At 57.6% G+C, this 26,956-nt stretch overlaps 2 protein-coding genes across 4 annotated transcripts in view; one reads left to right on the top strand and one right to left on the bottom strand.

Annotated features, from left to right (window-relative positions):
- MACROD1 (mono-ADP ribosylhydrolase 1) overlaps positions 1-26,956 on the top strand; it is a 152,318-nt gene that overhangs the window by 22,392 nt on the left and 102,970 nt on the right. The window lies entirely within an intron of this gene.
- On the bottom strand, positions 18,470-21,153 carry FLRT1 (fibronectin leucine rich transmembrane protein 1). The gene has a single exon (XM_027090652.1). It carries the CDS (start codon positions 21,103-21,105, stop codon positions 19,081-19,083), a length of 2,025 nt encoding a protein of 674 aa, XP_026946453.1. The 5' UTR covers positions 21,106-21,153; the 3' UTR covers positions 18,470-19,080.

Below are 26,956 nucleotides of genomic sequence, written 5' to 3'. Positions count from 1 at the left end.
CCACCTCTTGGCCTCCCTGGCCTTGACCTTGACTCAGCCTCATCTGCCTCCTAACAAGGCAGATGGGAGCCCCCTCTGGTGCGTAGAACAGGGTGCTGGGCTCTGGGACTCAGGGGCTGGGAGTGGGGGCATGTTAGGGGCCAGGGCTGCTGTGGCCACTTAGGAGCTCTTGTGACCTTGACCAGGATACACCTCCCCTCTGAGCCTCGGTTTTCTCGTCTGTAAACCTGGGAGAGTGCTGCCCCCTCCGGAGGTGGTTTGGAGGACGGAGATGCATGCAAATGTCTGGCAAGTCACTGGAACTCAACAAATGGTGACTGTTATCACTGAGCAAGTGGGCGTTTGAGCTGGAATTGATTTTTTAAAAACGTTTAACCTACCTGTTTCCATTGAAAAACAGATATAATAAAACCGGGGAAGGATTAAAACAGGAATGAAAAGAAACAAGTCACAAGGAGGACGCTGACCTGGGCATCCAATAAGAATGTGCCCTGTGCTCTTGGCCACACCTGGAACCCTTTGGCCTGGATGCCCTTTGCACGTGCTTTCTGACCTGCTGGCCTCTTGCCTGGTTCCTGGGTCTGTTCAGCCCTACCTCCTGCCTTGGGATGCTGGTGTCTGGTCTACTAAGGGACCATGCCCTTGTGTGTTATGCTCTTGGTGGCTGCTTGGGCGGCTTGGCTCCTGACACTTACCTTGGCCCCACCCATAAGACACCTCAAAGCTAGGCCATTGGAACAAGTCTATTGCAACTGAATATGACAAGTGGCTTTGAGCTTCCTGGCAGCCATAGCAAAAAGGGAAACAAGATTTTAGGTTCTGTAACTCTAAGCTTGGAAATCCATTTATATTTCAGCTTAATGCCTCTTTCTCTTTCTACTCTGTCCCTTTTCCCTCCATTGTCTCCCTCTGTCACCCTTACCAACACTTTTTTTTTTTTTTTGTGGTACATGGGCCACTCACTGTTGTGGCCTCTCCCGTTGCGGAGCACAGGCTCCGGACGCGCAGGCTCAGCGGCCATGGCTCATGGGCCCAGCCGCTCTGTGGCGTGTGGGATCTTCCCGGACCGGGGCACGACCCCGCGTCCCCTGCATCGGCAGGTGGACTCTCAACCACTGCGCCACCAGGGAAGCCCCCAACTCTTCTTTATTACCCCTACAGATGCTTCATCCCTTGCTCCAGAGTGCCATCTCTAAGTGCTTTGCTCCGGATGTGGGAGGCCCCTCTGCCGTCTCTTTTGTCGCTGCCCATTGCCTTGTCAGCGGCCTGGCCTCTGGGCCTCTTGCCTTGTGCAGGCCCACTGGGTCCGCCACTGGGATTTCGCTCAGATGAGCCAGGGACTAATAAGGGTTGCCCCGGGGCGGGGGGGCGGCAAAATCTTTCCCTCCTTAATACCGGAGTTTAAAAATGTGTCACCATCAATTTGAAGAAAAGACTTGTTCCCGCTGAGAAAAGCGGCCTGGAGATGCGTCTCGCCCTAGGAATCACACAGGCAGCTGCATAAATTCCAGAGCCACAGAGGCTCTCCATGCAAGTGCCGCCTCTCAGCCCCACAGCCAGCCTGGAGAGGCCCTTGGAGCCCACCCCAAGCTCCCATGGGCTGGCCCCCCACCTCCCCACCTCTCGTGCTCCCACAGTGACTCTGCGGGCCCCTTTGTGGGGGGCGTCCTTGGTTAGAAGATACTCACTTCTCTCCACCTCTTTGTGGTTAAGCCAGAGGCTGAGCTTGCGGCTAATTCCATGTCGCGATGTGCTTTGATCCTGGAGGAAAAGGAGGAGGAAGGAGTGACTTCTGAGGGGGTCCCCACAGTCCCCAGGGGGAGGGGGTCCCTCTCTTACCCTTGTCTGTGGATCTGTTGGCTGCACAATGGATTTGCCCTGACGGTGGGATTTTTAGGGCCTGGATGCCCTGTCCTCCGACCCTGTTTCATCCTTGTCTGGAAGGGACTGTTGGGGTCATTTTGACTATCCCCCTGTCTCCAGACTGGCCCCCTCCCCTCTGGCTGGCAGGCCTGCCCCTGGCACTTTGCCCTCAGATCTGGCCCAGCCTCCTGCCCCACAGACCCAGACCTTGGTCCCCTCCTCTTCCAGCAGTTCTCTGAGCCCAGGATAATCATCATAACAATGACCTGGGAGCTGCCTTTTAGTATTCCCGCTTCTCAGGTTGGGAAGCAGTGGTGCTGGGATATTAAGTGACTTGTCTCCAGACAGTCCGGAAGCTTGAACTAGATCCTGGGTACTTTCCCCTACGTCAAATCACCTTTGAATGAATGAGTGAGTGAATGAATGAATGAGGGGCAGTGGGCTCATGGCAACCACTCGTAGTTCTAGGTGTCTGGTGAGTGGGCATGGTGTCAGCCCAGGATGAGGGTATTTGGAGAGCTTGGGGGAGGTCAGGGAACTCCCCTTCTGTCATGCAGAGGTCATCGTGACCACCTTTGTGGCGGTGTTGTTTGTCCTCCCGGGAGGCTCACCCAAGCATGGCGCAGAGCAGGGGGGTGACCTTGGCCGGCACCAGGTGGCCTGTAATCTGCAGTCTGACTCTTCTGCCAGGTGGCGGGTGGGAGAGGGGTGGTCACAGGGTGCCAGTGAGCCCTCCCTGGTTTTGGGGAGCCAGTGCAGCTGGGCTCAGGGTAGTCAGAAAAGATAAGCGGGAAGTTTGCAGCCTCCCTGGCTGCCGTGGCCCTGTCGGAACATGTGCTGAGTGGTCATTTTACCACTTGGTGGAGGGAGTTCTGTGGGCTGGTCCCCGCGTCTGCCACCCCAGCTACTGAAAGGGCCCCACGAGGACTCTCGACAGCCATTACTCCGAGAAAGGAGGGTTGTGTTTTTTTGTTCCTGGCTCCCTAAGTGTTATTGCCTTTATAGGCTTTGGAAAGCAGTTTTATGGCCTGCACTGTTTGTCTGCTGAAATGTGGAAAGCACTGGAGGGGGATGAACCACAGGTTTGCTTCTAGCCCTGAAAGGTCAGATGGCTGAGGGTGAAGGGGCAGGGCTCACATGTGTCCTCCACGCCTGGGTCACTGTCATAGCTGGAAGGGGGACTGTCATAGCTGGAAGGGGGACTGTCATAGCTGGAAGGGGGGCAGGGATGGTGTGCACCAGAGGGGGCCCTGGAATTCTGTTGGGAGGGTCAGCCTGAGGCTTTGGGACTTGCCTCTTTTGTCGGCTGGGTCCCGCTGAACTGGACTGGGATGGTCATCCCTTCTTCCTGGATGCCCAGCTATACCAGCTGGCTCCCCTCAGGTGCCATCCGGGGCACCCTGCCAGCTGCTGGCAGTGTAGACTTCTCAGTGCAGTAAAAAATAAGCCTGGGTTTTGCCAGCTGAGATGCAGGTCTGGCAGGGGCTCCCACCTGCAGAAGATGCTTCATCTTTGAGCAGAGTTGGCCCCCTGGGAGCTGGGCAGGGTGTAGAGATGCAGTGGGAGCATTCAGAAGCCCACGCAAATCCTCCCCCCTTTCCTGGGCCTGAGGACCCTCAAGGGAGGCCCTGAGGGTCTGCCCCAGGCGAAGGCTGCTTCTCTACTTCTCTCTTGATACGCGAAGCGCTCCTACAAATCAATAAGAAAAGTGGGCAAAAGATATGGACAGGCAATTCCCGGTTGGAGAAAAACAAATGGCCAGTAAACAAGTGAAAAGATGCAGAACTTCACCAGCAATCAGAAAAAGCCTAATCGAAATAAGAGACATCATTGTCCACGGCTGGAGAAGAGGCAGAGGCTGGAAGTATTGATACGCACAGGCGAGGTGCTGGAAACAGGCCTTTGCTGGGCTCACCATTGCATTGCAGCTCGCACCAACCGGCACACAGTAGGTGCTTGGAAATACTTGCTTTATCCCAGAAAACACAAAGAACTCCTCCTTGCTCACAGGGGGTCTCCGCAGGGCCACTGCTGCCTTTGTGGCCCCTGGTATGCCACGCCCTCCGCTGGGGGTGCTCCTGGGGGGTTTGGCCTCATTGCCACCCTCAGCTCCCTGGCCCCAGGGATCCACACGCTTCCTTGGCTGTGGTCTTTCTGGGCCTGGCCTCTTGTGGGGTGGATGCCATTTCCTGCTGCTGGGCAGTGCCTCTGGGTTTCAGCTGTCTCTGCAACCTCATGGCTGGTGCCTGGGCTGCACTGCACAACGGGAGGGGGGGGTGGTATTCATAGAGGCCACAATGGAAATGGGGGCCCCCAGAGTTGGGCAGCCCTGGCTGATATCATGGCCTCTTCCAGCACCCCAGGGCATCCTTGATTTCGGAAAGGTCTTGCCCTAATAGTGACCTTGGCTCCCCAGGCATCGTGACTGGCTCACCCTCATCGTCCGGCCCCAGAACCTCTCCTGCCGTTTCTGGTTCCCTCTCCTACGCTCTCCCATTCCAGCCCAACTAAATGATTTTGGGTCTCATAACTGCGTGTTCTCTCTCACCTCCTGGCCTTCGCTTGGGCTCTCCCCGCTGCCTGGAGCACCTTCTCCTCCCACTTCCACTTGGCTGACTCTGGTCAGGCGCCAGGCCCCGGCTTAGATGTCATTTCCTCCAGGCACCTGCCCTGCCCTGGGTTAGGCATCCCTCCCACATGCCCCAGAGCACAGCCATTCATTCATTCAGCAGGTGCTGGGTGCTGAGGCTGCAAGGGCGAGCAAGGGAGATGTGGTCCAGGCAGCCAGGGGAGCGGCATGGTCACCTGCAGCACTTGGTCCTGGAGGCAGACCTGTCTGGAGGGTCAGGAAGGGGGTGCCCAGGGGAGCATCCCAGACAGGGGCCTGAGGTGGTGCCCTGGGGGTGGCTCAACTTCTTGCCCCGGGAGCAGGGAAGCCAGAGGGAGGCTGGGGTGGGTGGTGGCTGCCCGCGGGAGCCCAGTCGCCTTCTGCTGCCTGCCCCAAGAGGGCAGCCCTTATCTGTAGAGCCTAGCGTGGCCTGACCACAGCAGAGCTGCCTTTGATGCGGAAGCCCAAGGGGGAGAGTACAAGTCCTACTTCAAAGGGCTTCAGTCCCGAGGAATCTGGGTCTCCAAGTCCTGGAATCGTCCTGCCCCTCATGTGCCTGCCTGGGCAAAGCCGGCCAGCAGGAGAGCCCAGGCCTGGGGGAGACCTCAGCCTGGAACTCGGCTCCTGGGTTGCCTGGCAGCCTCCTCTCCTGGCCCTGTCCTCCCTCTCCTTCTACTCCCAAGACCCAGCCTCCTGCCCACCTTCTCTTTCTGGATGCCCCCAGACTGAGGAGGACACAGTCCCCCTTCCTCCATTCAGAGAGTATGCAATGATGAAGGCCCAATCCCTGCCTCTGAAAGACACTCAGTGTAGAGTGGGACTAGTGTAAGTCCCACTTACACAGGGTGTAAGTGCCTAGTAGGGGAGTCCAAGGTGCTGTGGGCCGGTCTGGGAAGGCTTCCTGGAGGAGGCCTGCCTGGGGAGGCTTACTTCCCTGCAGCGATTTCTGGTGGGGGTGTACCTGTGCCTTTCCCTTCGGGTTCACAGACCCCAATCAGGCTGTCTCACTGGCCAGGACCTAGCTCCCATACTAACCTCTGTCCCCGTGGCCTTGGGCAAGCGCCTTAGTCCTGGGCCTCAGTTTACTTGCTTGAAAACAGGGATGAGTGAGGATGGAATGCAGTGACAGGTGTCTGGTGCCGGGCACCATCGGGCTGCACTACCTTGCCTCTCACAGATGGGTGCCCCTTTAGGAAATCCCCCCCGATTATGAAGTTCCAGATCTGGGCCGTCACGTGAGAAGGAGGCACATTCATTAGACTCAGGCACACAGCCCGGCCATGCCAGGCGTCTCTCCGTGCCAGCTTCCCAGGGACGAAGGCCTCACTGAGAGCACATCTCCTGTGTCCTCCTGGTGACAGGTTCCACCTGCCAGCCCCTGGGGAGCCACCATCCCTGGTGACGGCCCCCCAGCCCTTCACCCGGGCTTGTAATCTCAGCTCTGAGGGGCTGCAGCCCCTTTCTCTGGCCACCACAACTAATCCATTCGCCAGGGCCCCCATCCAAGAGAAAGCTAATTAAAGAATCTCTGCTTTTGGCTCAGCCTGGACTTTGAAGATTCCCTTTGGTCTTCCTGGAGTATCTGAAAACAGGTGGAGAAAGGGGGCCTCAGAAATGGTGTCGGATAAGTCCCCGGAGCCTCAGTAATAGGCTTAATCCCCCCAAAGCCAGCAGGCGTCAAACAGTCCTCCGCCCAGCGCTGCTGAGAAGGCGCTCGAGGCTTGTGACCCTGTGGGCCCCACACCACACGGCTCCCCGTCCCTGGCTTTCTGTGAATGTGCGGCTGTGCATTCCCCAAGAGGGTCAAGGCCGTGGAAGGTCAGGGCACGGGTCCCTCACCGCACGATCTGCAAAGCAGTGAGAAGCAGTGTGGCGCTGTTGAGTGTGTGGTTGGTGGACAGGTCCTGAAAGAGGTAGCCTCTGCTCTCACAGAGCTTACACTATTGCTGCCTTCAGAAAACACCCGCAGGGTCTTTGGGGGATCACTGAGTCCCTAAATGTGGGGTCATGGGGGTATCTTAGAGCCGGTCCTCCTTGTCACGCTGAGCCAAGCCTGGTGTAACCCGGGAGAGAATCGGGGCATCTGCTTCCACGCCAGCCTCCACCCTCACCCCCTCCCAGGCCCCTGCTCCCCCATTTTCATCGCAGTACTGGGGGTGCAGGGAGCATTTAGACCCGCAGTTCCCTGTGCAGGGACATTGGGCCTGCATCACGGAAATAAAAATGATAAAAACCTGCCACCGAATTCTGGGTGGCAGTAAATTACTTAACACCTGAAACAGGTTGAAATGTGGCCACTGTGGCTTTTAATAAGTCCAGCTCCGATGCCGCGGCTTCCACAGGGAGCCGGCTGGTCTCTCCCCGAGGCATCATTTCATCGCGTCCCAGGCTTGGCAGCAGTGCAAATAAGACTTCACTTCCTCTGTAAGTCTCCGAGGGGGGAGTGCCGGCTTTTCACTTGTGCTGTCCGTTAGCGGCTCGAGGGATCCTACTTCCTCTGCCTTGGGAGGAGAGGGTCCCTTGGAGGTGCCGGTACCGGACCTGGGTGTGGCAGGCCGTGCAGAAGCAGGTGCTGACAAGAGGCCGAGGGGTGTGGAGGAGGGGAGGGGAGGCATCCAGCAGGTGGGCTGGGGGCGCCTGAGAGTGATGAGCAAGCTCCACCCAGCCCTTCTTTTTTTTTTTAATTTATTTGGTTGCACTGGGTCTTAGTTGTGTCAGTCAGGCTCCTTAGTTGCAGCTCGCCAACTCCTTAGTTGTGGCATGCAAACTCTTAGTTGCGGCATGCCTGTGGGATCTAGTTTCCCAACCAGGGATCGAATCCTGGCCCCCAGCATTGGGAGCGCCACCAGGGAAGTCCCCACCCAGCCCTTCTGAGGCAGCATTTTGGGGCTGGCTGGGGACCTCAGATCCGACCAGGGCTTTGTATGCAGGGTGTTAAGAACTGGCCTCGGAATTTGGGTGTGGGGTGGGATTTGGGGTGTTAGACCCTTCCCGGGTTTGGTCGCTTCTTCAGGATGCTTGATGAGGGCAGGGACCCCTCCTAGGAAGTGTGGGCAGGAGGAGGGAAGCTTCTGGAACCTGGTGGTAGCCAGGTAAGAGCAGCGTCCAGGGACGGGGATGGCGGCCACCCACTCATCATCCCACTTGAACTGGAACTTTTAGTCCTGAGCCTGACGGAACAGCAGGAGTTGGACACATGAAGCAGGGGCGCTGGACTTTGGGGTGCCGCTTGTCTGCTGAGCAGCTGTTCAGGGGACTTGCCCCATACATATCCGTAACCTCAGCAATATGTGGGTCCTGAGATTTCTTTGGGAAGGAAAGGGCTGGAAACTGCTTGGCTGGAGTGGAGGCTGCAGCAGGAGGAGTCCCGGGTTTGTGGGGAGACCACCCTGTCCCCCAGGGTCCATCTGAAGATGTGCTAGGGAGACAGGGGCTCTTCATTGTCAGCCTGTTGCCTCCACCACCCAGAACTTGCACCCCCTTGAGGGGCCGGCCAGCTCTGCTTGCCCTCCTGTGAGGCTGGGCCTCACTACGGCTCAGACCGCCTCCTCCTCTTCAGAAAGGGTCAGTTATGTTTGGAGGGTCTTCTTTCCATTGACCTGAAATACAGGTCCTGGAACCTCCCCCGTGGTTCCTGGTGATTTCCTCCTGTGGGGCCCAACCCTGTCTGGGCCTCCAGCCCCCCGGGCCACTTATTAAAACCCCCATCCCCAGCCCTGTTGTCCAGAAGCCAAAAGCTCGGGTCAGCCTGAGAGCCCGTCTAGCAGGTTTCGGGAGCAGGCCGCAGACCTTGGGTGTGGTCGCGGTGGCTTGGAGAACAGGCCCTGTTCCGACGTCTCTCCTCTGTGCAGACCTGGGGGCACTTGGCTGTTGCCTCCTTGGGAGAAGTGCCTGCCAGCTCAGCACCTGTACCTGGGGGCCAGGGATGCTGGGTAAACCCCGGGGGCGCCAGGGATGGGGCCTGCACTCCCGGACAAGTGGGGGGGAAAGCAGCATTCTCACGGAGGCCCCGGCACACATCAGCAGCGTCGGTGCTGTCGTGGTGGGAAAAATGGGAGCAGTGAGCTGTCATCATGCGTACGCTTTACAGAGCACAGGGAGTGGGTGGTGGAGCCTGTGGGTCTCAGCCAGTTCTGAGGGACTCCGAGGCCCTGCCCGAGGAGCCCCCAGGACAGGCGTTAATCCAGTGGTTCCCAAATGCGTGTGACCATGAGCCCTTCCTGGGCAGAACTTCTGTTCGCTCTAGGGGCTCAGGAACACAGTCTGGGAAGCCAGCCCCCCTGCTCCGGCTTGAAGAGAGTGGCCGGGGCACCTGGTCTGTGGTGCTGCTGCCAGTGTGTGGAGGGTCAGGCGAGCTGGGTCAGCCCCGTCCGAGGCTCCCCCTGCCTGGAGGGGTGGGAGGAGAAGTAGAGACTGCCTTGCAACTGGGATGCCAGGGCTGCTGCTCTTGGAAAGTCGTCCTCCTTGGGCCCAGCATTGACAGATTGATCTGTTGGTTGATTGATTTGCTGGTGTTTATTGACTCCCTCCCTCTATTCACGTTTCCGGTGCCTCCTGCGTGCCAGGCCGGTGCCCTCTGGGATCTGAAGGGGTGGAAGGCAAGACCTGCTGGCCAGGGGCCCCTAGTGAGCGAGGTGCTGGAACCAGTTACCTGTCCAGGTGAGAACCAGCCGGTGTGGCCCGGAGAGGGCAGCCTGTCCAGAGACAATGCCTGAGTTGAATCTTCAAGGGCCCTCACGGGCACCCGGTGGAGAAGTCAGCACAGACCCAGAGCCCGCTTGGCCAGGCAGGGCCTGCTTGGGGAGTGAACCAGAGGTGTGGCCAGCAGATGGGTCCTGTGCTTATGGGGGAAGCGGAGTCTTCCAGAGGGGGACAGAATCGGACTCGCCTTCGTGCCCCCTGCCTCAGAGCTTCTGGCAGGCCCTCTCCCTTGCTCTCCAAGTCCTTCTCATCTGAGGAAACACCCTCAGTGGAGACCTGGCTCCCAGAGAGCCTCCCCACCCTGATCTCGTCCATGAGCATCCTTCCCTCCCCCTCCATGAGGCTGGAAGGGTGCCCCAGCCCCAGCCCCAGCCCCAGCACATAGGCGGCCCTCAGTAAATATTCACTGACTGGCTGGCTGATCAGGTTCTAGAAAGGTGAGTGTCAGGTGAGGAAGAGCAGGCAGCCCTCCCGAGCACCTACTGTGCTCTGGGCCCTAGGAAGAGTTTGGGGAAACAGACTCGGTCTTTTCCCCGAAGCCTACGTGGCGAGCCGCCCTTTAGAATGATCTCTGGGCTGCTCCTGCCTCCAGGGGGCCGGCAGTGAGGACCAAGAGAAGAGGATGCGGGGGCGAGGGGCACCTGTGGGGTCAGAGCACCCCGTGTCACCCCAGCCAGGCCACCTCCCACCAAGGCACATCCAGAAATAACTTTGCTTCCTTGGCATGTAAGGAGAAGCTCATTCACCCGTATCCAGATGTGGAATCAGAGCTAAGGCAGAAGTAATGAGCTCTTATTTTATATGTTAAATCGGGCAGAAACTGCTATTGTTCTCACAGAAAACAATTTCTTTCCTTTTCCCCCTCTTTGGAGTGTGAGATATCTGGCTAGGCCTGGAGAGCTGTGAATGTGGTGGGCGCATCTAGGGGATGAGGGGTGTTAGAGGTGGCGGGACCCAGGCAAGCGGAGGAAGAGCCGTGTCCCCAGCACCCGTATGGTGCCAGTCTTATCTGGGCGCCCACATGGTTGCCGGAGCCTCTTATGAGATAATCCATGGCTCCGATTAATACATCTCCTCGTGGAAACCCTCTTGGAGTCTGCCTTTAGCTGGCAGTCGCCTTCCCCAGGGCCCATGGGATGGGGCCAGAGGTCCCTTCTCCATCCTGCAGCAGAATCATTATCTTGGTTCCCATGGTGCCCAGGGAATATACTAACCCAGAGCTTCCATCCCTCCCAGCCACCACCTCTATTCCAGTGGACCCTGACAGCGGGGCTGACCCTTGGGGCGGAGCCTGGGGAGGGGGTGTGGGCAGCCAAGACCACGTGGGTGACAGACACCGGCCCCTGGCACGCTGGGCCGCGAGCTGAGAGTCAGCAGCTGAGAGGACTGTAAAAGTTAAATCTTTCTATTTATTTCAAGAAAGGACAAGGAAAGTGGACTTGGACATTTTATATGAAAACAGACAAACAGAAAATAGGACCAAATAGTTCATCACATTCATCTCAACACTGAAGTTTCAAGGCACCTACAAGAAGGAGGCCCAAGGGCAGTTCGCAGTGCACTTTGGTTTGTGTTGCTGTCGTGGTGGGTGTTTGTGTGTCTGGTGGTGAGGTTGGGAGGGAAGCGGGTGGGCCTGGGGCCAGGCCAAGTCAACCAGCCAGGTGCCAGATGGCAGCAGGCAGCAGCGGGACTGGTCCCATCACTCAGACCCCCGAGGTTGCTTTGCCCTTCAGAGAAAAAGGAAGAAGCCAAGGAGCGGGTGGCCAGATGGCCCCACTGGGCTGATTCTGCAGGTAGGAAAGGGCAGGGGCTCAAGGAAAGCCAGGGGTGCCCCTAGCAGGGGTCCCTCCGTTGACAGAAGGGACCTTGTTCACAGCCCCGTCCTCCCCATGCCATTGGCTGGCCAGGCATCCACCTTCTGCAGCGGACCCTCCATTCACCAGGGTCTGGCTCAGGACCCCTCCCTGCGCTCTTCCTCCCCAGGCGCCAGGGATGGACTCTGCTGTGTACAGCGCTGGGTAGCCCCCGAGCGAGCGCTTTAGCACTCCACACCTCACCAGATACAGTAACCTTTGAACACTGGGAAGGGGAATTGCTGTTGGTGGCTGTTAAAGACGTTTGCTCCGCAGGGCTTACACATGGGGTTTCTTCTAGTTTACTTTTCTCCTTTGCCTCTCCGTTCACATCCGCCTTGTGACATTCATAATTAGGGGGCGTCCGCTCCAGCCAGCAGAATCGCACAACTGCACTGTCTCTCTGGCTCGCAGCCCTGCAGCTGTCCCCAACCTTCAACCCCATCTCCCCGCTTCTCTCCCTCTCAGATGACAAACCTCTAAACACCAGGCGCTTCTGCTTCCTCCCCACGGCTCTCAGCATCTCTTCAGGAGCTGAATGCCAGGTGGGCATCTCAGCTGAGGCCGCTGGCCTGCAGGCAGGTGGTGTTCTGGGTCGGGTAAAAATATCTAAGCCAGTTTCAGAGTTTTGTGTGTGTCTTCCTCCTGGGTACGCAGAACCTTTTGAAAGCGGGACCAGCCAGAGGTGGGTGGTTTCTGGGACCCTCTGCAAGCATGTCCTTTGCACAGGGCAGGTGAGAGGTGCCCTGGACATTGGCTCCTGGGAGATGAGCACGTGGCAGTCCCGTGTCTGCTGTGGCTTTGATCGTTGGCTCGTGTTCCATTTGTTTTCCTCCATCTTGAGGAGAAAGCCTGGTTAGTTCCTCCAGGTGGGCGGCTCGGGTGCGGGGACTCTCGACAGAAGCATCAGACACGGGGGGGTGGGACACCCAGTTCTCTGCCCCCCTCGTCACCCACCTGAGGCTTGGCTCGGAGAGGGGGAACCGGGTCACCCCGGGTGGCGGCCAGATCTCCCCAAGCGGCTGGATTTCCCCATCAGGCTCACAGCTGGTGATCGCGGGTCTGAGGGAGGGTGGAGTGAGATGCTTCAGGGAGAAGGAGTCCCTCCTGGGGCCAGGCTGCCAGCGGCGTGGGTGCAGGATGAGAGGAAGGCCGCTGCCAACACACCCGCCTGGGCCCTTTGCACTGAGCCCCAGGGACAAGAGAGGAGGGAGGAAGAGATGAGTGACACCCCTGTGTGCCCCGCACTGTGCTGGGCCTCAGTGACCCAGCGCGGAGGAGCGCAGGGACCTGGCATCTTGCCCGAGCGAGCGGCCGTCAACCCTGACTGCTGTAAAAGAGATTTAGGGGCGGTGACAGGAAAGATGTTCCTGCAAGGACCCTCTGGGCTTGGACTTTTGGGCCTTCAGGTGGGGGGTGGCGTGGGTGGGAGTGGGAAGGACAGGGGCCATGGCACCGTGGTGGCTCCGATGGCCACAGTGCCTCAGGGACTGGCTTTGCCAGGAAGTGGGGGCCGGGTCAGCCCCCCACAGGACCCCCTGTGCCATCAGCACAGTGGGAGGGGCAGTGGCAGTGGTGTCAGAAGCCCCTGGCCTGCCAGCCTCTCCAGCGGGGAGCAAGGCAGCAGCTGCCCACCCAGCGGCTGAAGATCTGCCCGGGCATGGTGTCCCCAGGGGAGACGTGGGGAAAGGTGGGCTTTGCCCCTGCAGCATGGGAGGTGGGGCGGGGTCTTGGGCAATCCTGGAAATCATATTAATGTGAGAAAAATGGGCCTGACCCCAGTGATAATAGAATTTCCGAAACTAGAGAAAAACATTGGGTTAAAAATGCAAAGGGAGGGCTTCCCTGGTGGCGCAGTGGTTGAGAGTCTGCCGGCCGATGCAGGGGATACGGGTTCGTGCCCTGGTCCGGGAAGATCCCACATGCTGCGGAGCGGCTGGGCCCGTGAGCCATGGCCGCTGAGCCTGCGCGTCCGGAACCTGTGCTCCGCGACGGGAGAGGCCACATCAGTGAGAGGCGCCCGTACAGCCCAAAAAAAAAAAAAAAAAAAAATGCAAAGGGAGGGAGGAAGTAAAGGGAGGGAGAATCAAGAGGCAAGGGAAGCTTCCTGAGTGTTTTTAAAGAAGCGAATGTGGATATTTCAGGCAACTACTTGGAACATTTCAAAAGAAATGGTAAATGCTTAAAAATGTAGAGTGAAAAGTGCCCCAGGCAGCCGTCACACTGGCTGGGACGGGTGTATTAAGCCGGCAGCTGTGAGCATGCTGTTGGGAGAACAGCTAGTGGGATGGTGGTGGGAGCTCAGGGGGGCGCGGGTCCTGGCACCGAGGATGGCCAGGAGGCAGCCTGGGACGGGGAGCGGCAGTGCCTGGGAGGCGGCCCCCTAGCGGCCCCAAGAGAGCCAGCGCAGGTGGTGGGTCACCCTCTGCGCTCCCTGCCTGTCCAGACTCCTAGATGGGGCGGCGCGTGTCTGAACTTCCTCTCCCGGCGCCTCTTAGACACTGAGGATGGGGATTTTGCAGGCTGTCTGGTGGCAAAAGCGACTCTTTGACGGGGCTGGGTGGCCTGGCTGTGAGATGGCCCTGACCTGCTATTTTCAGGGGACACTGGTCGTTTTGAGCAGTCTCTCGATATCTTCCTTAAAGGGTCCTCAGGGATGGTAAAGTGAGAGTGGGAACCAGGATCTTCTCCTCAAAGAACCAGGCGTTGGCTTAACATCTGCCACCTCCCCATCAAGTGCTTGAATGCGGCCAGTGACAAAGAGCTCACTGCCTGATTCTTTTTGCTGGGCCAGATTTCTCTTCCTTGACTTCAGTTTTCCCTTTACCGTTGGCCCCATTTCCCTTTCACTGGCTGCAGGGAATGGATCAGAGACAGACCCACCCTGGAACAGAAAGGAAGCAGAAGGACTCGTGGCTTGAGAGTCCTGCTCACGAAGGGACTAGCCCGGCCACTTCCCCTAGCTCTTCACCCCGAAGGCAGATGGAATCTGGAGGGCAGGGGAGAGACTCTGCCTGCGGGCCAGGGCCTCTGCCTGCGGGCCAGGGCAGCTTCTGAGTGACCTGTGTGGGCCACGTAGCCCCCCCACCTCGTCCCAGGGGCTGCGCACGGCACTCGATGGAGGCAGAACTGCTTCCCCACCCGCCCCACCCTGAGCTCGAGCCCAGGCTCTGTCCAACCAGCATATCCGGAGCTAGCGCTGGGGCACGCGTGGTGTCAGCCTTCAGAGACCCCAGCTCCCCACCAGCCAGGCCCAGAAAAATCCCTGCTTTGCCTTTGGCCACTGGGGACAGGTTCAAAAAATGCGAAAAATCCCCCTTTCCCTTCACCTCCAGGAGTTCAATCTCTCCTAATCAATTTAGCAGGCTCCCTTGCTTGTAAACGGTAATGATTTTCATTTTTGAGCCTTTTTATCCCTCCTTAAGAAAAAAGATGCCTCCTCTGTCTGCATTCTAGAAGGCCTGTGCAGGGCTGTGAATTGCTTGTTAGCATTCACCCTGGCGCAGATCCAGAGCCAGGCATCCGCTGCCTGTCACCTGCACTGATCTGAGTGATGGGGGACATGGGCGCAGGGGACACCCCCAGCTGACCCAGCCTGAGCCGTGGCCCTGCGAGTGTGGTCTGGCCCTTGGGGCTCAGGCTGCCATGCGCCCCGAGGCCCCTCCTTCCGGATGCCCCAGCTCCCTCCTGGTTGCCTTCCCAGCTCCGTTGCTCCCTGTCTGCCGCATCCAATTTTCCTTGTTGTATTTTTCATAAGTGCGAGGCTCAGAAGCCCCGTCCTCCCCGGCACGTTCAGCTGGAAGCAGATTTCTGGAGTGGGCTGGCTTTGGGACTTGAGCTGCCATTGGCGGGGGTGGCGGTGTCCTCCTCTTACTCCACAGCTCTGAGGGCGTGAAGGAGGGATGCTCAGATGCAGCCCTGGCACGTTGCCCAGTCAGCTCCCTCAGCTCCCCAGGATCCCTCACCTGCCCTGTCCCTGTCACTCTGGGCCTCCGTCACCTGCCTTGGGCCAACCAGAACCTTCCAGAATCAGCAGATGGTGGGGGAGCCCCCATTGGGCTTCTGGAGCCCCCATCTTTTCTGGGTGAAGCTAGACCCGGCCTCAGCCCACCCCTACATTACAGAAGGGGAAACAGAGGCAGAGGCTGTGGATTCGCAAAACCTGCTTTCCCTGCATCTCCCTGGAAGCTCTCCCTGACCTTTCTTACTCTACTCCTTGCTGGGGCTGGTGGGCTTCCCTGGACCCCTAGGGGAGGGGAGAGGAGGCCCAGTGCCCATTGAGGAAGGAAGAGGCACAGGCAGGCGTAAGCTTCGGACTTCGGGTGGGGAAGCCTGGGTCCCCCAGCCACTGTCACCTCCCCTGCCAGCGTCACCCAGAGCGGGAGGGAGCCGGTGACCCAGCTCCTACCCCCAAACCCCAGAGGCCCCCTAGTCGGCCACGCAGCCGCCATGTTAACGGGAGGTGGTCCAGGAAGCAGGAGCCAATTTAGAGAAGATGGAGGCTTCTGTGGGAGGCCGCAGGAAGAGGGAAGGAGAAAAGGGAAGAAAAGAAACTTTTGATGCACATCGTGTCTGCGGAATTGAGTATGACTAATTAATAGATTTTATTCTTAGTAATCTCTTAAGCATTCCATACGTTGGGCCCCACGCCTGAGCTGAGCTTACAAGAGGCCTCATTCGCAAAATGCAAATGGCTCGCCTGGCCCTGCTGCCTTCTTTCCTTTTTTTTTTTTTTCAGGGGAAATTTAAAGGAAAATTGCCATGTAATAGAAAAGAGATTCCAATCACTACATCTAATTACCACAAAGGGTAAACCACTTAACCAAAGAAGTGTCAGGATTTTTTTTTTTTTTAACTTGAAACCTGCCTTAAATGCCACAAAATACACTCATCAACGCTGAGGTCAATGAGGTTGTTCTGGCTAGTTAGAGGCTGCAAGGGTCAGGTCGGCCGCCCACAGGAGGGAGATTCTAGACAGAAGTGGTGGCCCAAGCCCTGTGTCCTCACGTGCTTCTAGCGGGTGGAGGAGGCTGGGTGCCCTGGAACATCCTCTCTCATTATGTTGCATGGCTGGCTCAGAGGGGCTGGACCAGGAAGGGATGGGGTTTCAGAGCGGACCTAGCTTCAGGCCCCATCCCTGGCTTGGGGGGCCGTGAGACAGCAGACAGTTGGAAGCTTGTTCTTAGAAAGGATGCTGGAAAGATGTTGGGATGCTGAGGGCAGAAAAGATGAGAGGGGGGCCCCCGGGCCCTGGCTGGGCTGAGTCTCCACTATCTTCAGCACCTACACTAGCAGGAGGATGCCTGCGGCAAGGCAGGCAGGGCCAGGTTTCCCCCTGGTGTGAGTTGGGGCCCAAGCCCCATTAGTACAAGAGGCGGGAGCAGGAGACTGATGTGTCCTCAGGCCCAGGCAGGCCTGGGCCTGCTTTGTGCTACGGGGCAGGAAAGTTCATCACCCAGGCCTGCCCTGGAGGGCGCTGCTGGCACAGGCAGGCTCTCAGAGCTGCAAGGTCTCCCCTGTAGCCCTCCCTGTATAGGGCCACCTGCTGTTCCCCAAATGCCTTCTTAGCCTCTAAGGGGATGATCTGACCTCCCGCCTGGCTCCGGGAGAAGAGAAAGGAGGATGAAGAGTGAGAGCAGGGGACCAAGCATGTTGGCAGCAGGGGTTGGGGGTTGGAAGTGGGGAGGCTGGGACCGATTTTCCTGGAACACTGGCCAAAGACAGGGGTGGTGCCTTGGGAAGGAAACTGCATTTCAGAACCAGCAGAGACCTTGAACTTCTGACCCCCAGCCAGTGCCCCACACCCTTGTGCACCCTGTCCTCCTGGAGGCTGCTAGTGAGGCCCCTCTGCTCCTGCCTGGGCCACGGGGGATGCGCCTGTGTCTGGGGGGTGCCAAAGGGAGGGCGAACTTTACACGGATGTGACCTTTACACAGTCCCAGCCTTGGGAACATGGTCCCAGCCTTGGAAACATTTCTCTCCTGACCTCATTGTATGAGAAAATGCTTCAGGTGGGAAAAGGGAAAAAGCTTGAGTCTAGAATGAAATGTGTCCATGACCCTCGGCCTCTCCCTGGAGCTGGGGATTGGGGTTCCCCCCTTGGTGAGACCATCCATCCAGCCTGGCAATGAGAGCCGCGCCTCTTCTCCACCTCGCTCACGCAGTTGTTGTGTCCATTTCTTTCAAGCCCAGCCTCTTCACTGAGGGGCCAGCAGCATCTTTTCAGGTCCAGCAAATGGCTGGACCCCGGGCCTGTCACAGCAGCCCTGTGACTGCTGTTCATCTTTCTCTTCCTTTCTTTGGCTTTTGTCAAAGCAGGCAAGGCCTTCTGAAAACACCACGGCCAGGAGCTGGACCCCTTCTCATCCTCCCTGCCCTCAGAACAGCGTCTCTCCTTTGACATCGCCCTTCCTGGGCGCAGGACAACTGGCACCTTGACAGACGGTGACCCGAGTTCCCCGAGTGCTGGAATGTGGGAGATATCAGAACCCCAGGCACCACTCCTCTCTTCTTTCCAGATTTGCTGTCATTATTTCATCATCCTTTTAATCTCATGGCTCACCAAACAGCACTGTCAGTTGATAAACGATGGCAACATTGATTCCAGAGGGAGGAAAAAAAAGATCTTAGCTCTTCTGAGGGCTCCAGTCACTACCCTTTTGGAGGCTGGCATTTTTAGAGAGATCTGGTCTTCCCTCTTCAGAGCGGCATCCCAGGGGTGGGCACAGTGTGGTGTTCTGCATTCTGGGGTTGGGGGGCGTGCTGTCTCCTAGGGCTTTTCTGAGAATTTTCAGGTCTTTTTCTGGGCTTTGTTTGAGCAGCCATGGAAACCATTAGGTCTAATCAGCTGATATTAAAAAAAAAAAAAAAAAGTCTCTGCACCAATTACCTGTCTCTGGAGGAAGCACTTTGCACAGAGTAAATGCTCAGGAAGTAGCTGCTGAGGTGATTGCATTTGTGGGGGTGTAGGGGGAGAGAGGTGAGGACACTGGAAGTCAAAGAAAGCTCTTCTCTGTATCAGAAAGGAGCTTGGCCCAGCTCTGGCCAACCTGAGATAGGACTGACTGAACTGAAAACACCCCTTGCCCAGGGTCTCCCAGCCACCCAGCCAGGACAGACACGCCTCCGCCTTTAGGAACAGCATTATCCCCCACCCCACTCCCATCCCCAACACACTTTGTCTACTTACTCAATGATTTCTAGGAGAAAGCAACATTTTCGTGACTCTATTGTCTCAAGAAATTGTACGAACTGACCCAAGAAGTACTGTAAGGACTGTATATGTGGCTCTATCTACCCATCTGTAGATAGATACACGACATAAAGATAAACAGGTAGATAGATGCACCTCCAAGCGCTGGAACAGCCACAGCTTCCCTGGTGCTTCCATGAACTATGGTGCATGGAATTGAGGAGGGCTTCAGTATAGGAAAAAGAAAGTTTGTTTTTTAATCAGCTACATCGTCGTTCAAAGAATGCAGTGAAAGACGCGCTATTTCTGCAAATCTGTGAGGGAAATGGCATGGAAAGAACCAGGACAATATCTCCACAGCAAAACATCTTTTCTTCCCCTCTCCTTTGTGAGGAGCCTGAGGACCTTCCATCGTGTCGTCGCCAGTGAGCAGCCGGCAGCGAGAGCTGCATGGGGGCTGCGCGTGTTGGCTGCTTTTCTAATGGTTCCTTTGTGACGGCCCTGCACAGAGCATGAGGCATACACAGACGGAGCACAGGTAGTATCTTTCCAGTTCAGGAAAAATAAAAGCCCCAACCCAACCCTTCCTGCGATATTATTTTTAGTCTTTTCCTCCCCACCTGGCATAATTTGGTATAAATTATGTCTTCATCAATGTCAAATCCCCCTCCTGCCTTCTATTCTTTAAAAAAAATTACTTTTTTCACTGTTGTGTTCTACGAAATTGTCAACCCTCCCCAAACTCTGCTTTCTGATGGGAAAGTCATCATGGAATTTCTTTTCCTTGTTCTGTCAGATGGCAGCAGGCTGGTCAAAGCCACACAGTCGCCACACCAGGAGGAGGCAGGAGCCGGGTGCTGGCATCATGTGTAGGAGTAGTCTATGTCAGGGATGCCGCCGTCCCGGTAGCCCCGTGTGGCGCCGTAGCCGATGGTGTGCGTGCCCTTGCAGAGGCTGCTGCCGTTGGAGGGGAAGATGGTGTGGAGCACGTACTCGTCCTTGCTGTGGTAAGGGTTGACGGGCAGCATCTGCAGCCCGGGGCCGCGGATTTCCAGGATGGAGTTATCCTTCTTGGTCCCCGACTCCAGATAGTCGTCCTTTTTCCGGGTGCCGCGGTTGTAGGCCCGCTCCCGGGTCAGCAGCTCGCTGGCCCGGTGCACGTAGCAGCAGATGGCCCCCAGGACCAGGAAGAGGAAGACGAGGGCCACGGCGCCACCGATGATGCCCGCCACGGGCAGGCCCGCCATGGGGTCGGCGTTCTGCTCCTGGTTGAATGTGGTGGTGGGGCCGTAGCTGTCGGCCGTCTCCGCCTTGGCACACACAGGCGTCTCGTCGGCCACATAGGTGTTGCCGGTCTCCATGGTGACCATGCAGATGATATAGGTGGACTTGGGCTCCAGGGCCGTCAGCAGGTACTCTGTCTTGTCCCCCTGCACCAGAGTCTCCGTGATGGAGCCCACGGCTGGGCTGTGGCCCAGGCGCAGCCAGCTGAGCCGGAAGGAGGAGGCGGGGAGCGTGGCCTTCCACGTGATGCGGATGGAGTCGGCCGTCAGGGGCTTCACGTGGATGACCAGGGTCTTGGCACTGTCGCCCGTGGCCATGGGGTAGTCGAGGCTGGAGTCAGGGAGGCGCAGCCCCGGCCTCTTAGCCTTGAGGGTGAAGAGTGAGCCCTGGGGCGTGGTGGCAGAGGTGTGGTCACTGGCCGTGGTCTTGGCGGCAGCGTTGGCCGCTCCGCCCTGCACCCCCGCCTCGAAACATTCGTCCATCTCGCTGGTGATGTCCTTGATGGCCATGCCCCGGACCTTCTCGGGGCCCTGGCACATGAGGCCTCGCACGTTGACCACGGCCGCCCGTGCCTTCACCCAGTCCCGCAGCCACAGGAGGTTACAGCCGCAGAACCAGGGGTTGTTCCGGAGCAGCAGCTGGGCCAGGTTCTGCAGGTCATCGAACAGGCCGCGGGGCAGCGTGGTCAGGTTGTTGTTGGACAGGTCCAGGCGTTCCAGCTCACGCATCTTGGCCAGCGTGTTGTAGGGCACGTGGCTGATGGCGTTGTCCTGCAGGTAGAGCTTCTGTAGGCGGGCACTGGGCAGGTTGAGGGGTGGGGCAGCCAGCGAGTTGCGCACCAGCGAGAGCTCGGTCAGGTTCTGCAGGCGGCTGAAGGTGTCGTCGGCGATGCGCTGGTTGGCCAGCAGGTTGCCGTCTAGCACCAGGCGCCGCAGGCTGCTGAGGCCCTTGAAGGCGTGCAGCGGGATGGTGGAGATACGGTTGTCATCCAGCCGCAGCTCCTCCAGCGTGCGGGGCAGCCCCGAGGGGATGCTGCTCAGGTGGTTCCGGCTCAGGAAGAGCAGCTTGAGCTGCTTGCTGTCGGCGAAGGCGTCCTCCTCTATGCTGACGGTGGACACGGAGTTGTCATCCAGGTGCAGCTTCTCCAGCAGCGGGATGCGGGCCAGCGAGTCCCGGGCGATGGTGCGCACGTTGTTGTCCTGCAGGTGCAGCTCCCGCAGGGAGCGGGGCAGGTTCACAGGGAACTCATCCAGGTCGTTCTCGTATAGGTAGATGACCTGCACGTTGACCTTGGTCTTGAGGTCCTGGGGGATGCCGGCATTGTTGATCTGGTTGTTCTGCAGGTAGAGGGTGGTGGCGTCGTCAGGGATGTCGGCGGGGATGGAGGTGAGCCCCCGGTCGTTGCAGTAGATGAAGCCGTTGTCGCAGCGGCACACGGAGGGGCACGTGGTGCTGTCGATGACCTCTGTCAGGAAGGCGATGAGCCCATAGCAGAGGAAAAGCCAGTCCCGCAGGTCCATGGTGGCTGTGGTCATCACGACGGTGGCCGTGACGGTGGCAGTGGGCGTGGTGGTGGCGGTGGCAGTGGGGTGTGCCACCACCATGGTGGACGGCTGGGGGAGCCAGGCCCTGCTTGACTTGCAGCCTCTACACCTGCAAGGAGCACAAGACATGTGCGGTGAGAGCGAGTTGGGTGTCCACCCACCTGCCGCTGAGGGGTGGCTGCAGTCGAGGCCACGGGGCAGAGGTCAGGCCTCGAGGTGCATGCCCCGTGGCCCTTCCAAATGTCAAGTTTACATCACAGGTGATAGCTCGGGCTGAGGTCAGCCTCTAATGACCTTGGCTAACGTTAATCTCAGCGGGAGCAAAGATGCTGCCCGTGAACAAGACAGCTGTGGCCTTGGCCCTCCTGGACTGTGACCTCGTGACGTTAATTTACCGGGAGCCGGGCTGCAGTTTCAGTCTCCTTGCAGGACCCACACCAAGCCAGTCTTTGTGGCTGATGCTGCAAGTGGCTGCTCAGTGTTGATGGGATGGATTTAGAGCTACCGTTTCTCATTGGAACAGGGATCTTGTATCCCTCTCTGGCTTGGAACCAGGGACCGAAGGGAAAGCTTGTTTCTGCGAGGCCTGTGAGCTTGAGGTGGGGGAGGGGCGTCACTAGAACCTGCGAAAAGAATCTGCCGGTGTCCTCGCTGGCGAGCAGGGGAAAGTGGGGCGCTTCATCGTCTGGTGTTAAAACAACATGTCCTGTTTGTCACTTGTGCATCTTATAGACAGAAAAATGAGGTGTCAACAGAACTGCTTTCCCATGGCTCTACAGAAATCTCTTCTATCAGCGGTGCCCTTCCTACTGTGTTCCATGTAATGTGAGAAATTATTCCTTACTTTGCCCCCTTCCTAAACCACGAAATTTTCAGCTATTTTGAAAAAAATATATATCTGTTTTCTTGCATTTAAAGACATGAAACAAATAAAAGGAGGGAGGGGTCCACACTCTGAGGGAATTGTCTGCAAGGTGTAATTCTGGTTTTCACAAATGGAAAAATTGCAGTGTAGATTTTTCTCATATTACATTACTGTTCATAGTGGTAAAAAAAAAATCAATTAAAGAGAAATTATCTTTCAACCTCAGTGGGGAAGTGGTGTTCATGCAGCCGGCAAAGGTCTGCTTTATAACTCCAGGTTCACAAACGCTTTTCAGTGTGAGACACAGTGGCCTCTGGGAGCCTGAGCTGAGGCCGCAGCCTGGAGGGCAGCCCCGGTGTGCAGAGCAGAATTGGGACCCACTCACTGAATGAGATGGTGGGGCCCTCACTCCCATGACCCAGGGACCCTGTGTCTCCATTTCTCAACCATGTCAAACCCTTCTTCCTTCTGTCCCTCTCTGTTCCTGGACTGCTCCCCTCCGTCTAGCAAACTGCTCATCACCCTTCAGGAGCATGCTCAAACGTCTCCTCCTCTGCTAGGTCTTCCTCATGCCATAAAGAGCTTCCCTCTGCTCCATCCATCAATCTGTCCATCCATCCACCCATCTATCCACCCATCCACCTATTTACCCATCCATCTATCATCCACCCAGCGATACATCTATCTACCCACTCATCCATCCATCCTTCCATCATCCATTCATCCATCCATCCATCCACTCATCCACCCACCCTCTCACCTATTTACCTATCTATCCATCCATCTACTCACCCATCCACCCACTCACCCATCCATCCATCCATCCATCCATCCACCCACCCACTCACTTATCCATCCATGCATCTGTCCATCCAGCCATTCAACATGTCTTTATTGAGCACCTACCATGTGCCAACCTGTGTTTTAGCCACTTTGGATTCTATTCTAGTGGGATGGTAGCTCACACTATAATAAAGGTCTCACCTAGAATTTTATGAATATTTAAGCCATTTAATCCTTCCAGCAAATGTCAGGTCAGTGCCCTTTTTATTCCCATTTAACAGATGGAAAAACTGAAGCTCGGAGGGGTTAACTTGCTCGAGACACTTGATAAGTGGTGAAGAGAAACCTAAGCCAGGATCTTGACCACTAGGCTTGTGGTGCTGCATCTCGTGCCCATCTCTGTGGGCTGAAGGTTGCACTATTTAGTGACTAGTGTCTTAAGGTCCCTGACTAAATTTCGGGTGCTTGAGGGCAGGGACTGTGGGTTGTGTAGGCCTGGTGTGGCTTGCCATCAGTGACCACCCAAGGACAGAAGGGAGGCGGCTGAGGTGCCAGGCAAGGCGCGAATGCCTCTGCCCTGCTCCCTGCCGACCCCTCAACTCTTGCCCTATTTGCATTACAGGGGCCTTTGCCCAGGCTGCCGGCAGCTCCAAGGCCTTCTGGAGGGAGCTCAGGCTTTGCCCGTGGCTAACGCACTAACTCTGCTCAGGGCCTGTTAGCGGAATGAAGCTTTATCCATGAGGTGGACCGAAGGCAGGTGGAGGGCCAGCCGAGGACACCTGGCTGGAAGCAAGTGAGGGTGAGGGGGAAGGGTGCACGGGGTCTGTGCAAGGAGCCGGAGGGGGATGAGGTCCCGAGGGAAGCTGGGAGGAAGGGGGACTGGTGAGACTGTGACCAACACTCTGGGCCTCCGAAGCCAGCTCAAGCCCCCTCCCAGCCGCCGCAGCTGGCCTGAGGGCCTGAGGACATTTACCTACTTACTCCTGATGCTTCTTTGGAGGTTGTCCCTAGTCTATGGCTCATGACCCCACTCACACCCCTGCCCCTTGGGACTTGGAGTTGGTCTTTGCTTCCCTCACATGTGTTCCCGGCTCTCAGTGGGTTTGGACAGGGATAAACCCAGGCATAAGGGGCAACCCTCTGGCCAGGCCCTGCCCAGCGCCCTCACAGGCACATGTTTGTATCTGCACCCACCTGTCACATGCACACAGGTCCTCGGTCCCATTTTACAGCTGAGCAGCCTGAGGCTCAGAGAGGTGAGGGGCCCATTCAAGGTCACAGCCAGCCCAGGTTTCCAGCTGCACATCTGTCCCTTCCTCTGCACAAAGCCAGAGCCATGAAGGTTATGGAGCCTGGAGGTCCTGTCTCAAAATGCTTATGAGCAAAGAGGCAGGGCCAGGGCAGGTGCTGGGGACAGGAAGGCTCAGGTCTTCTCAAGGCCACCTTGCCTCGGTCTCAGGGGTCAGGTCTGAGCCTAGGAGCACCTCTGCCCAGGCCCCCAGCACCTGGCCAGAGGACGCACACCCTCCTCTGAGTCCTGGCGCAAGGAATGCTGTTGGCCCCTGGGCTCACAGATTCCGGAGCAGTGCCCTGAGCAGGGGGTAAACTTGTTAAGGCCAAAGGCAAGGCCAGACCGCCTTCTCTGGCATGAACATCAGTCCCCGGTGCCCGCTCAGCTCATGGCCATAGCCCTCAGCCTCCAGATGCCCCGGCATCATAATAGAGTCTAAATTACACCCTTCAGAGATGCCTGATGGATAACCAAGAAGCATTTGGGAGGCAGGGACCCAAGGCCTTTCTCTTCCCCTGTCTGCGGCCCTCATCCATCTTGGCCGAGTCTCCCCTGCCACCCCCTTCCCCAAGGCCTCCCGATGCCAAGCCCTGGCTCCAGGAAGGCAGGGAGGGCCTGGGGTGGGCAGGAAGACAGCGTGCCTTGCCTGAGGAGCCCTTTAATTGCCCGGGTGCCACGAGGCCCTTTTATTCCCTTGTTTTGTGTTTGATGGTTTATGTGGCCATCAGATGAAACCCGGTAAATCGCCCGTCTTTTACTTTTCATTGTTGCGAGAATCCCTCAGACTTCAGCGTGGTGTGAGTTATGACCTGCCAGCTCCATGACTGACAGCCGGATCCTTGGCGTGCGATGGAAGTGGGGGGGGGGGGAGCAGTGAGATGGCTCAGACTAGAGGTATCCAGACCCCCATTAGCTGAGAGGTGACCTGGGGCGTCATTCTTGGCATTTTCTATCAGTCGCTAGCTCCTGGCATCTAGGACAGAGACACCTGGGTTCGAGCACTGCCTCTCTCCCTCTTCCTGGCTGTGAGATCCTGAGCAAGTTACTTGTCCTTTCTGAGCTTTAGTTTCCTTATCTATAAATGTAGCCGTCAAGTTCCCCTTAGAGGGGAGCTCACTACTGAGCATTCAGTGAGGTAATACCTGCAAAGTACACCCTTGTAAGTGCATGAGGTTTAAAAGCTGCTGTAATTCTCTGACTGCTCCAGGCATACCAGTCTAGCCTCTGTGTTAACTGCTTGTCTCTCTCCTCTGCAATCCAGAGGCCCTTTCTTTACTCCCCTGCCCCTGCTGTGCCTCCAGGGTAGACTGGGAGGCTGTAGGCCAAGCTGCTTCCTGGCAGGGACTCCCTGTCATTGCTGTGATGCTGGGTCTCCCCAACCTCAAACTGCATCCTCAGCCCTGTCCCCACAAGCTAGGGTAGAAACACTGACCCTAAGCCTGCTCTCCCTTGTGCTGCCTCTGGGCCTTTGCACGTGCTGTTCCTGCTTCTTGAACACCAACACACCTTCCCCACTCAAGCTTTGCCAGGCCAGCTTCTGCTCACCCTCCAGGCCTCAGCTTGGACGCCCCCTCCATGAAGCCTCCCAAGTTGTGTCTGGCTCTGCTTCCCATACCCAGTTGACTGGTGGTAGTCGGACCTGAGTAATATCTGTAAGTACCTGCCAACCGGATGGAGGCGCCTCCCTGTTGGAGACGCCTGGCCTCCTGGCGCTCTGCCCCGTTGTCTTTTCCAAACCCCATCAAGCTGGGGCTGCCAGAGACCCACGGCCCTCTGGGGGGGTCTTCTTGGGGAGTCAGAGTGAGGGCAGGGGGGCAGCTGCAGGACCCCAGCACAGGCCCTGGCACGCTGGATAGGAGAGGGCATCTACCGCCACAGTTAGACATGATGCACCAGGGGCTGAGCAGGGGTGGGGGCATGTGGCAGGAGGGAGCTGGGCATCCCAGGCAGTAGAGGGAAGTCTGGATAGGCCTCCCCCTGCCTCCCAGTCCTGGCCTTCCTCCCCGTTTGCCAATGAAGGCAGCTCATGTGAGGATATCCTGATGCTGCGACCCCCGAAGTACCAGGTACAGTCTCCGTGCCCACTATGGGAATCAGAGAATTCCAGGTGGCACTGACCCCGAGAAGGAGGCGTGTAGACTAGAAGCGGGGAGAGGACACCAGGGCTAGGTTTGAATCTGACCTCACCAGTCCTCAGCTGTGTGGCCTCAGTTTCCTCATCTGTAACGTGTTGCTGAGAACCCCACTCTTCTGGGAAGATGACAAGGGAGGGGTTGTGTGAAGCGCCCGGCACAGGCCTGGAGGTTTGGGAAGGAAGGGCTGCCCCACCCTGTGCCTGGGAGGGACCCCAAGGTCCTCCTGTGACCCACTCAGGGCGGCCACCCACCTGTCTAGGCTGAACTTCAGAAAGAGGGAGGGCAGACACGAGTGGGCGAGGGGGCCCCAGCTCAGACAGAGGGAAGCCCCTCCCCCTCCTTTCTCTGCACCCTGCCAGTCCCTCCCTTCAGCAAGAAGAACTCATTGTGTTTTCCCTAAACCTTGCCAGGCCCTCGGGTCCTTACTGGCAGAGCAGGGCCCGAGGCAGGAGTGAGGTGTGCAGGGCAGACTGGGGGCGGAAGCAGTTTCTCAGCTCCAGGAGGACCCCTGCCCCATGGGAAGCAGTAACCTCCCCACCGGGCTGAGAGCTCCACCAGAGCAGGGTCACCTCCATACCTGTGATGGGTCCTCAGCAAACCTTTGTTTAAAGCAATGAGGGACCCCGCATTTTTCTCCTCCACCAGCTGATGCTATCTCTCAGGGCTCAGCTACAAGCAACATGGAGGGAGGAGGGCCTAGAGGCAGGGGGGCCAGCCTCTACCTCCTGGTGCTCACGGGGGCCTGGGGAAAGCTCCCCTCTAGGAAGCCTCTTCCCTGAGAAGGCCTGCCTGGGATCAGTTCTGCTGCTCCACAAACCAAGAGTGGCCTTGGGTCTC

This window comes from Aethalodelphis obliquidens, unplaced genomic scaffold, assembly GCF_003676395.1.
Source record: "Aethalodelphis obliquidens isolate GAN/ISIS:26980383/991018 unplaced genomic scaffold, ASM367639v1 scaffold69, whole genome shotgun sequence".
In the NCBI taxonomy this organism is placed as follows: domain Eukaryota; kingdom Metazoa; phylum Chordata; class Mammalia; order Artiodactyla; family Delphinidae; genus Aethalodelphis; species Aethalodelphis obliquidens.
The sequence above is the reverse complement of the archived record's forward strand: the minus strand, read 5'-3'. Positions and strand labels throughout refer to the sequence as shown.

What these genes read in the sequence shown, in the direction of transcription:
- FLRT1 (XM_027090652.1), bottom strand. Translation starts at nt 21,105, where the DNA reads ATGGTGGTGGCACACCCCACTGCCACCGCCACCACCACGCCCACTGCC.